We start from the raw sequence: 15,454 nt of genomic DNA, 5'->3' as shown, positions 1-15,454 counted from the left end.
CAATTTCCAATACAAAAGTTGCTAAATAGTTTTACATTTGTTCACATTTTTGTATCCGCAACTACAATATTGATCATTACACGTCACTTGAAGATCCTTTGGGTGGTTTTAAATAGGTTATTGACCGGTGTGGAAAGACCGCAATAAATTCCGAACTGAACTTTCATAGGTACTAATTCAGCCCGGAATCGCGTCTACCAAAATATGAAGATCCAGTTCTCTCAGAGGGGTATATATTTAGTTTATCTGATAATTTTTTATCCGACCAACATCGCATTTTCAGGGATGTATATGAACCCTAATGTTGGTAGATTAAACTACGATCAAGGAATATGCAATAAATATGCAATATTAGGATGTCGTCGGGCATTTCCAAATGCACTGAATCTGAACATCAGCCTTACATATGATACCGTTGCATTGCAATTTCGAATCCAGTATATAAAATTGATAAAATATCCCACTTTATCATAAGAAAACCAAATATAATTTAAAATACTAACAAATAATTCGTTTTTTATTCGAAAAATTTAAATACTCAGTAGTCAACAAACAATTTAACAAAACAATTTGAGACCTTAACAAATTACAGACCTATTTAACTCTCTCTCTCTCACGCATCACTAAACTAAGTTTTGAATTTAGTGTTTAGGAACGGTGACGGAAAATGGATGAGGGCAAGTAGGCATTTTGAGGAACTTGAGCTGTGGCAGCTTGTACAGCTGGTTGAGAAGCAAAGTTAATAACGGGAGCAACACCACCATTGTAGTTTTGTGATTTACCGCCCAATTGGTCGTATTGGCTTTGGATGGCACGTTGGGCATTGGCAGCATCTTCAGGGGTACGGTATTTGACGAAGTGAACTTCGGGTTTGTTGTTGTTGCCGGTGTTGATGTTGTTGAGTTTATTGGCCAATTCACCGAGATCGGCTTGTTTGTTGAGGACATAGATGGCGGTTTGTTGTTGGGAAGCTTGTTTGGCCAAAGCCAAGGCGGCATCTTCCAAACCTTTGTTTTCGGGGCCCTTGATGAAGATCACACGGATGCCCTTCTTCAAGCTACCAGCAACACGTTCAGCGGCATTAGGATCATTGAATTCACCTTCGGGGGCAGAGAAGGTATAGAATTCCTTTTCCAATTCGGCAACGGGAGCGGTATAGGCAGGAGCAACGTAGCTGGCACTACCAACTGCACCAGGGGTGAAAGTTGATTCAACGCCAGAGTAACCTGGAGTGAAAGACAATCCACTGTCTGAGTGACCAACGGGTTTGTAGTTGTAACCCAATTTGTCGGCACAAGCGACTGCTACCAAGCACAATACCTAAAAAATAGAAGAAAATATGAATAAACGTTATTAGTAATCCTCTTGATAGCATCGTTTTTATCCTCTAACTTACAATGAAGGCACGCATTTTGCGATGTATTTTGATTTGTTCTTTATTGATGAGTACTGAGTTGAACTCTGGCTTCTGTGGTCAGCTAACAGCAATTTATATACCCCAGTTTAGAAAACGTTCATTAGACAACAACAGACAAGATCAACAACAACAAAAGAAATACAAAAGTTTGCCATTCTTTGTTGAGAGATCTTGCAAAATTAACCAATGTTGACGATTGGATCTCTTTTCTTCTTCTTGCAGCGTATTTTCAAAAAAATATGTTTCTGATGAGCAATAATGACGCATCATTTTCTTGTATTCATCTTGCCAATACATATACATATATATGCGCTAATATTAGCGATAATGGTCATTGATAAGAATTACTGAACATCTTTTTTAGAAGAAAAAAAAAACAACAACAACATCAACATCAACATTGGCTTTAATGAATTCACGTAAAACCCCGCAAATAAAACAAAAAAAGGTGTTGGCCTCTACTGTGGTCAAACGGCTGCCTTTAGGAATTTCTCGCCTTTGTAGATGTTGTTGCTTTATTCCAAATAGAAAAAAACACAAATTTCCAAATAAAACGTAAACACCTTTATATGAACTTTGAACCCTTTGGTTCCGTGGTTCCGGTAGTACAAAATGAAAAAAATCGCTGTTGCAGACATACATTTACTGTGAAAAAATTTCATTTCGGGGGGGGGCCCGGGCCGGCCCCCTGCGTACGTCCCTGCCCTTCACCACTATGGGTTCATGCAAGACATATTAATATCTACAATATCCTGTAGATATAGAAATATCGCATACATCAGTCGGGACCTAATTCAGTACTCTGTGCAAAATTTTGATTCAATCGGACCAATATTGGGAGTTTGCTGCACAATTTACTTTAAATCGGACGATACTATATATGGGAGCTATATCTAAATCGGACGAGAATATATATGTGAGCTATATCTATATCCGAACCGATTTTCACAGAACTTGGCACACATCATTTTGGACCTAATTCAGTACCCTATGCCAAATGTCGTGCAAATCGAAAGATATACAAGGACTTTGGTACCCCATTTACATTAAATCGGAAAAAAGTATATATGGGAGCTATATCTAAATCAGAATTGATTTTCACGAAACTTAGCACACATCATGCTCGACTTAATTCAGTATCATACGCCAAATTTGGTGCCCCATTTACCTTACATCGGACGAAAATATATATGGGAGCTATATCTAAATTTGAAGCGATTTTCGCGACACTTGACTCACACATTCCAGACTCAATTCCGTACACTACACCAAATTTCGTGCTAATCGAAATAGGAACTTCCGTACATTAAATCCGGCGAAAATATACATGGGAGCTATATCTATACTTTAACCGATTTTCACGAAGCTTGGCACACTTCAATCTAGACCTAATTCAGTACGCTATGCAAAATTTCGTACCAATCATGGGGACTTTGGCACACCATTCTTATTAAAATAGCCGAAAATATATATGGGAGCTATAACTAAATTTGAACCGATTTTCATTAAGCTTAAACCACATAATTCTAGACTCAGTATGCTTTGCCAAATTTCATTCAAATCGAAAGATAATCAGGGACTTTGGTTTACCATTTACATTAAATCGGACGAAAATATATATGGGAGCTATATTTAACCGATTTTCACGAAACTTAATACACATCATTCTAGACTTAATTCAGTGTGGAATGTCAGATTTCGTGTAAATCAAAAGATATCTAAATACTTTGGAGCAGCATTTACATTAAATCGGACGAAAATATATATAGGAGCCATATATAAATCGGAAGCTATTTTTACCCAATTTCAATAGGGTTCGTCCTTGGACCAAATAAATGAGTTTTACCAAATTTCATCTCAATCGGATCATAAATTCAACCTGTACGTTGTTTACAATTTCAAATTGACAGACAGACGACCGGACGGACATGCATAAATCGACTTAGAAAGTGATTCTATGCATGTGTCTATCTCGTTTCCTTTTGCCTGTTACAAGCAGTGTAGTGAAGGATATAAATATAAAAAACTAATATTATAGGAAACTTCTTTTTTATACAGTAGTCAATGTTATTCAATATCAAAGAATATAAAACTTCACTACATATCATTTTCCTGTTTATGTTTTATTGTTTTTTTATGTTTTATTTTTTTTTTTTTTGTTATTGTTTCGAACTTGATTGGAATTTCTCAATAACCGGCCATCAAAAATTATGGCAAACAGTTTATGGCAGCTAAACGATGCGATTGATAAAAGTCAAAAGATGATTTATGGGTAGAGGTTGAAAAAAAGTGAGATATTCTCTTTAAAGCTTTTATCGATGCACATTGGTGTTTTGAAGTGCTGCTGCGGCATGATGATGATGACATGGTGGGTCTATTCACAACATATTTATGGTTGGTATTTCACAATGGCGCAATTCTGAAGCATATTTAAAAACAATTTTGTAGAATGGTTCAATGATATATTTTGAACATAAACTTTATTAGCTTCTACTTATTATTTTAATATTTTATTACTTTTTTTGTTGCTGAAGGTGTTGAAAATTCTACACCACAAAAACTTGTATCGGAGTATATGATGGCGCCAAAAAAACATATATTCATAAATATAAATCCATCATAAATGTTAATGGCGCCATCCGCAAATATTTTGACTGCTTATCTACTGAAAGATATTGATCGTCAACACTAACCTTAATGATCATTTAAATTAGTATTTGTGGCAGAACATTAATCAACCTATATTCGATACATTTTGCCTAAATATATTCTAAGAAGAAGAATGAGTAAGAAAGAAAAAAAAAACAACTCCAATGATATTCAAAAAATTTAAAATCTGTCGGGATGTATCAAAACTTTATAACAACATCAATTCCTTTAAAATAAATATTAAGTTCGGAATTTCCAAAAAAAAGAAAAAAACCGGCCCAATAAAAAAAATTCCAAAAAACATATTTTTTACGCAAAATTGTATATTGCCGCAAAAAATATTCATAATTAAGAAAAAAAGATATAAAAATCTATTTTGCCAATCACATAATATAAATAAAATATCATGCGTTGTTTTTATTGTAATATTTAGAATAGTTAATAAGTTTCAATGACGTGTATTTTTTTCTGATTATAGTTATTTGAAATGGTATTGTATTCTTGTTTTCGAAAAACAATAACAAAATTGTTGTTTTATTCTAAAACAAGGCAAATCAAAACAGAAACACAATAGTTGGATGAACTATAATTAAATACAAAACAAAACAAGAATAACACTCAGATATTGGCGACAATCCGACCAGCTATCTGGTTTTCGAATGTTGCAAAACAAATAAAAATATTATTTTATTGCCTTCGATAGTGCATTGTGAAATGATGAAACAATAGTTAATCGGAATTTAAGAAGTAATATTTTCACTTAATTTAAGGTGCCATTATAGTTATTCGTTCGATTTTCTTCCGTATTAGAGCCAAAGTGTTAATTATTTTTAGAATAATCAAGTCACTTAGTGAAAAGTAAACACCCGCCAAAACTATATATCTTCTAAAGCAAGGAATCAAAATATTTAAAAATTTCGGAATATTTCAGGGCAGATCTATATTCAAATTTTATATTTGTTACTTCAATAAGCCGAAAGAGCAAATTAGAGCCACTTCACAATTTTGCCCACAGACAATAGAGCTTATGTCTAATACGCAGCTAGAAAGCAGTAAGGAAAGCTCAAAAGACGGACGGGGCCGACTATATGATACCCTTCACCACATTGGGTACATGCAAGACATGTTAATATCTACAATATCCTATAGATAGATGATATATGGAATCGGGAGAAATTAAATGTGTTATCTAGATAAATATTTGAACCAATTGGAAAACCCCATACACATATAATTCTGAAATCAATGAGAAAAAACCAAAAAACCGGGCCAGGTATAATAGAAATTAAAACTCAGTAAGGAAAGTTCAAAAGTCGGACGGGGCCGATTATATGATACCCTTCACCACTTTGGGTGCATACAAGAGAGGCTCATATGTACAATATTCTTCAGATAGAATAGACATAGCATCGATTGAGGACCATTTAAATGGAATCGGACGAAATTTCCTGCGTAAAGTTATAGATATTTGAACTAAATTAAAACAAGCCATACACATACCAATCTGCAAAATATGTATAAGATCAGTATTTAAATGGACGTATTTGAGCAACCGTGGAATCCACCATTTGGTATGCTGCAACATTTGGCATGCTTTGCAATATTTCATGTAAAGCGAATTGACATAAGCTCCCTTTGGCCCATTTGCTCAAAATCGGACAAAAATATATGAGGGAGCTATATTTACATCTAAACCGATTTCAACAACAAAATATCGTGCAAATAGAATATAATATATGGGACACCATTAGGGTTTGGGGTCAGGAATTCCCGATTTTTTTCGATATCAAAACTGCTGGAATTATATTTTGAAACCCACGTTTTAGCAACTGTTTCAGATAGGGCGAACGTCATGAGAAAATTTATTCTGAATGTCCTATTGAAGGGTTATTTTGCTGAAATCATGCCATATATTTAAATTATTGTTGATGCTGTCTTGAAAACATTGTAAGATCATCAAACTTCCATCGACCATTCAATTCCACAGATATTACAAAAAGAAATAAGAGACCAACGTGACTTAAAATTTATTTCTAAACTGAAGTTCAGTACTCTGTGCAAAATTTTGTCGCGATCGGACACATATAAGGGCAGTATGGTGCTCCATTTGATTGAAATCAGACGAATATATATAGGAGTTTTAGAATCTGAACCCATTCCAACAAAACTTAGCACATATCAACCTAGTCCTAATTAAGTGCTCTGTGCAAAATGTTGTCTCAATCGGACCAATTACATAAAATTTGCACCATTTACATAAAATCGGACGAAACTAGATATAAGAACTATATCTAAATCTGAACCGATTTTCTCCAATTTCAATATGGTTCGTCCTTGGGCACAATAAGTGGCATGTGCCAAATTTCATACAAATCGGATCATAAATGCGACTTTCACAAAAAATACATGGACGGACGGGCAGACGGACATGCATAAATCGACTCAGAGGGTATATATCTATCGACCACACTGAGTGACAACAACTAATACTGGCAGCAACAACTGTCACTTTTTTACTTGAGTTTGTTTTTTCAAAATGTAATACACTCGAAACCTGTTCTTGGCCTAATTTCGTACAGCTTAATTGGTTTATCGCCTGATAATGACAATATAGCTTCGTACTTTTCGCATATTTTTTGGTATTGATGTCAACTTACACCTTTGGCGCGTTCACGGAACACACGGAACACTTCTGTGACTCATTCCAATTGTAAGATCATTAGCACATTTCTTTCCATTTTAAAATAAAACATATTATTTTTATATAATTTTTAACTCTGTATTTCGATTCTTTGATTTAAATAAATAACAATTTGAACTAAAATAAATTAAACGTAGATGGAACACACCAATTTCGATCACATTAAACACGACGCTGAGTACGATATTTACGTAAAATTGCCGATGGCAAATAAATGCTTTCAGGACTTTGAGCTGGCACAGCAGTGGAAGCAGCACTTTGTTTACCGTAATTCTGAGCTGCCGAAGCAAAATTAATTACTGGAGCAACACCACCATTGAAATTTTGCGAAGTACCGCCCAATGAATCATATTGGCTTTGAATGGCGCGTTGAGCATTGGCCGCATCTTCCGGTGTACGATATTTAACAAAATGAACTTCTGGCTTGGCATTGACATTGCTACGAATGGCATTGAATTTGTTGGCCAATTCATTCAAATCAGGTTGTTTGGTAAGCACATAGATGGCGGTACGTTGTTCCATAGCCTGTTTCACTAGTTTAGCAACAGCATCTTCGTATGCCTTATTTTCGGGATTCTTGATGAAGATGACACGGATTTTCTTTTTCGAAGCAGCTGCCAAAATTTCACTAGCATGTGGATCATCAAGTAAACCTTCGGGAGCTGTAAAATAATAAAATTCCTTGTGGACACCACCAACAACGGGAGCTGGAGCCGACGAACTTCCCAATAGTTTCGATGAACCGCTACTACCGTAATTGTATTGGGCACATGCTGTGGCCACCAAACACAATACCAACAAAGTCCGCATCTTCGTTTTAAGTATTACTCTCTATTCGATCGTCTGAACTCTTTGAAGGTTAAAATCAACCTGAAATGTTCTAAAGGAATAACAATTTAGTATTTATATGGTGAAGGTGGTTTAGTTGTGAGTTTTAGTAGATCTTTCTAGTTTAGGTAATTATGTTAAAATCTGGTTGTTAAATACTGTAGTTGTTGTTTTTTTTTTTGATTAACTAGTTTTGTGAGTGTGTGTTTGTGTATGTTATAATGATGATGATTCGACTTTCCCATGAATCAGTTAATTATGTTGTTCAACTGGCATTTATTTAATTAATTGAGAAGTTTTTTTTAGAATTTTTTATAAATACCGCTACGCTCTACATTTTAATATCACCACCTTAATAATTTGTTTTCATAATTTTGGAACTTTTGAAAAAGTGTTAAAATAAATAAAATTTCCTAAATGAAAAAAACATGGCCATGGCTGGTCATTTGTCCGCATATCGTCCGTTGTAATACGTATCGATACGCACACCAATTAACAAAATGAACATTTTAGTTAAAATATTTGTTTTGGACCTCAAACTAAGTGAAAAATCATTAAGAAAAGTAGTAAAGTCGGACGGGGCCGGCTATATGATAACATTTAGCACTCTGGCTGTATTCAAGTGATGCATCCTAACAGACCTCGGATTTTAGAAAGAAATATATGATCTGTGTCCAAAAAACAAACTTAACCGTACAATCAATAACCGAGTACGTTTGTATCTTACTATGTTCTTATAAAGCACATATTTTTATGTCAGGGTAAAATTTTATGACGATTTAAGCATGTCTGTCTGTTTTTTGATCTCAAGAGAATTCGCTGAAATTTGGTACAATGGGATCTTACTGGGACCAACTGCATACACTAAAAATTTTCTGATAGCCCTCATATAACGGTACCCCCCAATTTTCGGTATTTTGGGGTTTTTGAGCGTGCTTTTCAGCCGAATTTGCTGAAATTTGGTACAATGAGTTCTTTTTTGGTACATCAATCCACACACATCTCGGTAACCTACGGTTTAATAGTCGCGAAAAACAAATAGAAACATGAAGATATCGGAAAATAAAATAAATTAATTTTTGAATTAAAATATTTTTTTTTTGAATTTTCGATTTTTTAGTACGGGTAAGAGGATACGATTTTGCCATAATATTCTAAAATATACGACGCTTTCTTCTGCAAATTCTTTTAGATGATTGTTAAATATCGGTGAATTCATCTAATAAGAGTTTCGTCGTTAAAAGTGACTAAATATATTGCACTTACAATACATAAAAATGGTCAATATTGAAAAGCATGCAATTCGCGTATTCGTGGAAATCTGTTGTTGCCCATGCGATTTTCGTATAAACCGAATCACTCTCTTCCAATAATTATGCATTTTTCGAGATTTCATAGAGCGGCCAAAGTGTGCCGCTCTATGCACTTTACTATGCAAAAATCCTAAAAATGACTAAAATTGGGGCAACGTGCATACGATTTTTATGCGCATCCGATTTCAGTAATCTCCTATGAAAATACACAAAAGGACACCTATTTTAAAAGGATCGGTTAAGAACCGCGGATGTGCCTCCACAATCGATTTTTGATAAAATACGCATATTATTCGCGTATCGATATATTTTTGACCTATTTTCACACAGATTCGCGAATATGATAACACAAGAATGAATGTATGTGAAATCAATTCGAAGAAAAACACGATTATATACGCGAATTTGTCAAAATAAGTTTTTGGAGTTTTTCCCACATTCAAGGTAATTATATCCGCCGTTTTATTGGGTGGAATTGAACACGGATGGGCTCATTAGATCCGGCACGTAAAATAACTAAAATCACATTATCATTATTTATTACCAATATTTTAAGATTTTGACAAGAACACTTCATTTTATAGAAATGAATTTAAATTACATGCAGTATGTTCATATTTCGCGAGTTATAACCTTGCAAACCTCAGCTTCAAGGAATTTAAAAGATTTTTGAAATTTCCCATATGTATGGGAGCTATATCCAAATCTGAACCAATTGAAGAAAACTTAACAATCATTAGGTTATATGAACTTCAGTACCGTGTGCAAAATTTAGTGGCAATCGGCCTAACTTTAAGTCTTTGGTGCAACATTTACCAAAAACCCAAAGTTAATTTTGTCAAATACCGCACCCCTGAAGATGCTGCCAATGACCAACGTGTCATCCAAAGCCAATATGATTCTTTGTTGCACCATTTACTTAAAATCAGACAAAATGTATTTGGGAGCTATATCTAAATCTGAAACAATAAGTTGGGCTAAATAAATGATGTGTGCCAAATTTCATCCAATTTGGATCATAAATGCGACCTGTACTTGGTTAACAATTTAACATGAACAGTCAGACAATCGGCTCACAAAGAGATTCTATGCTTATTCTTAAAATGAACCATGTGTCCTATCTCGTTTTTCTTTTGCATGTTACAAACATATGTACAATGACATAGCTTGGTGAAGGGTATAAAAATTGAGCTTATATGTAAAAACGTTTTCTATTAGTCTGGTTATCATGGATACATTATTTAGGGGAACCCCCCCATTCTCGATTTTAATTTTTCAAAATTTTCAATGGGCTGGTAAATCAATATCAATGCTTGTTAAGGTTTGTAACTTTGCACATATATATTTGAAGATTTAAAAAGGAAGAAAAATATTTTACAAAAAATTTTTGTTGTTATTTTTTGAGATCAAAGAAAAGTCCTTATTTTTTATGGCGGGCATGATAACTCCTCACTGGAACATCGGAATCCGAAAATTCAATCGGTGTTTGTAGTACATGTCTGGCTCTGGTATGAACTAGGATTATTGACTTCGCTCTAAAATTAACAAAATGGCGGACCTTTGAAAAAATATTTTTGGAAAATCGCCGATTTTTGACCAAAAACCAAGTTAAAAAATAAGGAAGATCTTCACCGATTGGCTTTATCCTTGTTCATACGATAGCTATACACTCACAGAGAAACGTGTGAAAATTTGGAATCGATGGTGTTATTAGTTTTTGAGTTATCGTGCCCGCAATTCGCAAAAGAGAAAAACGCGTTTAAAGTTTGCGTCACTTGATGCTAACACAATAAATCGGCTATAACTTTCACTTGAAAATTTGTAGGGACATTCTTGAATTAGTGTAGATTCGAATTAAATCAAAAAAAATTTGACCCCGAGAATGGGGGGGTCCCCTTAAATTGAATTGAAAGAGCTTTCATCAACATTTTGGCTCACATCCGATAAAGTGGGTATATACTCAACATCCGTAAGCCTAGTGTTAACCCAGTCATAAGTATAGTAGGCCTCATATTCATGCAGGATCTATGGAAAAGCACCTATTAACTTTTGTGTCTTTGGGGATCTAGTTTATTTGTAATTAAAACTCAACACACAATTAATATCACTTTTAACTCAAGATTTAGTTTTCCAATAAAATAATCTTATCGAAAATACAATTCTTAGTCAGTGTAAAATTTGGAATCGCATTCCTGAATTCTAATTCCTTTCTTTCACAATACAATTTCCACGAAGACAAATTTTGAATCAAACTTATAAAATTGAATTAAAACGGTACATATCGCATATCATTCTATATTCTGATTACACAACCGAGATGCATCATAAACTCCGCCGAAATGGTACGCATCTTAAAAGGTAATAACTCTAACTGAACATATTTTACGGATCTCTTTCAAAAACAAGTCGAAAAACATAACAGCATAGGTTAATAATAGTAGCGTGAATTGATGTTTATCTTAATTGGATGTAATACAAATAAACAGCTAAATGTTTATTTGTATAAAAACAAAAAAAGACAAAAAATTCCAAAACTTCCGAAAAATATTTGTGGCTTATGAATATTTTAAAACACACACACATATGAATATAACACAACATAATTACCGACCCAAAGAAATTTCAGTGTGAACTAATGACCAGTTATTCGCTCTTTGAATTGAGAAACAAGTTGAACAACACATACACCCAAACAATGTTTCACAAATCTTCGATGTTTTGTAGGAGGTGGTTAAACATTTCAAGAGGTAATTAGCCAAACTTACAGAAACTAAAAGAGAACAAGTTAAGAGAATATTTTCTTTTATGAAACACTAACTATTATTTTCCATACAACTTTATTAGTATAAATAATAACGCCACTTCGATTGATGTATACAGAAATTGTTTTGATTTCAAACAGCAATCATCCAAAGAAACTACATTTCAAAAATGCGTGCCTTCATTGTAAGTTGAATGTTTAAGGACAGTGGAGAAATATTAAAGACTGATACTTGACATTCCTATTTGCTTCCAGGTTTTATGCTTAGTGGCTGTAGCCTGTGCCGACAAATTGGGTTATAACTATCAACCCGTTGGCCACTCCGACAGTGGATTATCTTTCACCCCAGGTTCTTCCAACAGTGGAACTTCTTTCGTTCGCGGAGCTGTTGGTGATGGTAGTGCCAGTGTTGTTGCTCCCGCCTATGCTCCCGTTGCTGAATTGGAAAAGGAATTCTACACATTCTCTGCCCCCGAAGGTGAATTCAATGATCCTAATGCCGCTGAACGTGTTGCTGGTAGCTTGAAGAAGGGACTCCGTGTTGTCTTCATTAAGGGACCCGAAAACAATGGTTTGGAAGATGCTGCCTTGGCTTTGGCCAAACAAGCTGCCCAACAACAAACTGCCATCTATGTGCTCAACAAACAAACCGATCTCGGTGAATTGGCCAACAAACTTAACCAATTGGGCGCCAACAACAACCAGAAACCCGAAGTTCACTTTGTCAAATACCGTACCCCTGAAGATGCTGCCAATGCCCAACGTGCCATCCAAAGCCAATACGATTCTTTGGGCGGTTCATCTCACAGTGTTAATGGCGGTGTTGCTCCAGTTTTGAACTTTGCTTCTCAGCCAGCTGTTCGTACTGCCACAGCTCAAACTCCCCTGAATGCTTATTTGCCATCATCGGTATTCCGTCATTAAATTTGGAAAAAAATAGCATATAGAGACTGATGAATTGTTGTTGAAATTGATTGTTAAAATTTTAGTTATAAAAATAAATTAAATATATGAATTAAAAAAAAACATTTTTTTGTTTTTGTATTATCTATTAGTTTTTGTATTATCACTAATCGTAAAATAACTATTTCGACAAAATGCCCCCTGGTCGACCACAACTACCATGGAATTATTACTTTCTGCGGATCTATAATCCTAGCATGGGCCTTATTTCGCGATATTTGAGCGATTAGAGGTAAACATCTCATCTTTTCGAACCTTGTTTACCCCGTGAAAACCACTGAATATTGTATGTGGCCAAATTCCCTTCCACATAAGTTGTGATGTTCGGCTTATAATTGTGGTTTATAGTTGACAATGGAAAGATTAGAAATGTAAAAATATTGCGGATGCATCTGTTTTGAACACCTGTTCGAAACAAAATTTAACATGTGTTCATAACAGAGATTGAAGTTTCCAAAACACTTAAATTTTTTCTGTTCATGCCGCGCTTTTTGTGCTAGGCTCTGAACATTCCGAACTGCTTTCATATGGTGAGACCCCTTTCTCTGTTTAAAATTATGTATAAAATTCAGAAACATAGACGAAGATCCTAAAAAGTAGACCAAATTTTTGTAGGAGGATTTTCTACACAGTAAGAACCCAAAATACGAAATTTCAAATGAGTAGGTTGAAAATGATCGGGAACGCTTAAAAATACCAAATGTTGGGGGTACCCCAATTTGAGGATTACACTAACTAGGTGGCACATATTGATAATATTTAGTAGTAAGGGAGAACCCAAAATGACATATTATACCAAATATTAGGGGTACAGTTATAATGGGGCTACCCCGAAATATGGCTCAATATTAGGAACTTTTGGTATGGAGGATTTCTGCTCAAAGAGAATCTCAAATTCAAATTTGATATTGCCTAAAAGCTTCAAAATACCACTCTATAGTCGGCATATTAGTATAATGTAAAAAAATGGGAGAAAATGTGTTGAAGCCAACAAGTTTTTTTGATTTCGTTCCTGATTTGTGGCTAAACTACACAACTCACGCACATGTGATCAGTGACTAAGTTGCAGAATACCCTATGGACAATTTGATTCTAATGTATGATTTTTCGATATAATCACTGCATCCACCCAAAATGAATGCTGACATTTTGAAGCCGGATTTTCGGTGTTTTTTTTTTTTTTGAATTTTTCTTATAATTACGACGCGCATCCAGATAATGGACTAAGCTAATTATGGGATTGTAGAACTCGTGATTTTGCTTCGTTTAGTGTATACCTCATGGATGTGCTCACCGTAGCTTAGTTGCAATTCGATTCCAAAGACGAAAATTTGGTGCGTAAATTTTTATAAAAACCCTATTTTTTGAGTCTAAATTTAAGAAGGTCCCCTCAAATGCCCTTGAATCCCGCGGGATTTTAGTTCTTCTACGTGCCGGATCTAATGAGCCCATCCACGTTTAATTCCACCCACTAAAACGGCGGATATAGGTACCTTGAATGTGGGAAAAACTGCAAAAACTTATTTTGACAAATTCGCGTATATAATCGCGTTTTTCTTCGAATTGATTTCACACACATTCATTCTTGTGTTATCATATTCGCGAATCTATGTGAAAATAATATGCGTATTTTATCCAACATCAATTGTGGAGGCACATCCGCGGTTCTTAACCGATTCTTTTGAAATAGGTGTCCTTTTGTGTATTTTCATACGAGATTACTGAAATCGGATGCGCATAAAAATCGTATGCACGTTGCGTGATTTTTAGCCATTTTTAGGGTTTTTGCATAGTAAAGTGCATCGAGCGGCACGATTTGGCCGCTAAATGAAGCCTCGAAAAATTCAGAATTATTGGAAGAGATTGCTTCGGTTTATACGAAAACCGCATGCGCAACAACTGATTTCCACGAATACGCGAATTGCATGCTTTTCTATATTGATCATATTTATGTATTGTAAGTACAATATATTAAGTCATTTTAACGTCGAAACTCTTATCAGATGAATCTACCGATATTTAACAATTATCTAAAGGAATTTTCAGATGAAAGCGTAGTATATTTTAGAAGATTACGGGGCCGACCATACGATACCCTACACAACTACCACGGAACTCAAATTTTCTGCGGATGTTTATTCCGAGACTGGACAATATTTCGTGATATTTGCACCCTCTTGCCCGATTAGAGGTAAACAGCACCTCTTCCTCACACTGACATATTTTCAGAATATTACAAGTATTCAGTAAAACTATTGTCCAGATTCCCTTCACCGTGGGTTGTGTTGTGATGTTCGGCTTTCGGCTTTCATTTGAGGTTTATAGATCGACTCGAAAATAACACAAAAAATTAAGTATTCGGACCACTTCATTCGAAAATTATTATCTGATCATCACCGAAAATTATAGGCGTTGTCCTTGACCATAACTGGAACCTCATGGAACATTTCAAAGCGATCAGCGCTATAGTTTGTCATTTTATATTTTGTCATTTTTCACACAAAAGTCAGGGTCCATTTGACCAGCTACATATTGACCGATCTTTCTCCAAACAGGCATGCTTATTCTTTGGCCCGATCCGCTTCTCCGTGCAAAATTTCACGATGTTCGGACCATTGTTGCCGTCTCTGGAGCGACCAGAAAACAGACAAAAATTAAGTATTTGGTCCATTTCATCCCCTAAATATTAACCGATTTTTAGCAAAAACAATAGGGGTCTTCATTGGCGCGAACCCAACCTACATGCAAAATTTCGTGAAGATTGGTCCATAACTGTGGCGGACGGACGGAAGGACACACATGTCTAGATCAACTCAGCTAGT

At 35.0% G+C, this 15,454-nt stretch overlaps 3 protein-coding genes across 3 annotated transcripts; 1 reads left to right on the top strand and 2 right to left on the bottom strand.

Annotated features, from left to right (window-relative positions):
• Positions 1-648: 648 nt before the first annotated feature.
• Positions 649-1,411, bottom strand: LOC133326211 (uncharacterized). Its single transcript, XM_061534891.1, has 2 exons — positions 1,397-1,411; positions 649-1,320 (listed from the first exon to the last, which is right to left on the bottom strand). Exons 1-2 carry the CDS (start codon positions 1,409-1,411, stop codon positions 649-651), a joined length of 687 nt encoding a protein of 228 aa, XP_061390875.1.
• Positions 1,412-6,929: 5,518 nt separating this feature from the next.
• LOC133326210 (uncharacterized) lies at positions 6,930-7,577 on the bottom strand. Its single transcript, XM_061534890.1, has one exon. It carries the CDS (start codon positions 7,575-7,577, stop codon positions 6,930-6,932), a length of 648 nt encoding a protein of 215 aa, XP_061390874.1.
• A 4,262-nt stretch (positions 7,578-11,839) lies between these two features.
• On the top strand, positions 11,840-12,593 carry LOC133326209 (uncharacterized). The gene is made up of 2 exons (XM_061534889.1): positions 11,840-11,854; positions 11,925-12,593. The coding sequence occupies exons 1-2, from the start codon at positions 11,840-11,842 to the stop codon at positions 12,591-12,593; spliced, it is 684 nt and encodes a 227-aa protein (XP_061390873.1).
• The last annotated feature ends 2,861 nt before the right edge of the window (positions 12,594-15,454 follow it).

Source organism: Musca vetustissima, unplaced genomic scaffold (genome assembly GCF_032173495.1).
Source record: "Musca vetustissima isolate MV318-11 ecotype Yass unplaced genomic scaffold, APGP_CSIRO_Mvet_v1 utg215619, whole genome shotgun sequence".
Classification (NCBI taxonomy): domain Eukaryota; kingdom Metazoa; phylum Arthropoda; class Insecta; order Diptera; family Muscidae; genus Musca; species Musca vetustissima.
This window is presented reverse-complemented; position numbering and strand designations above follow the sequence as displayed.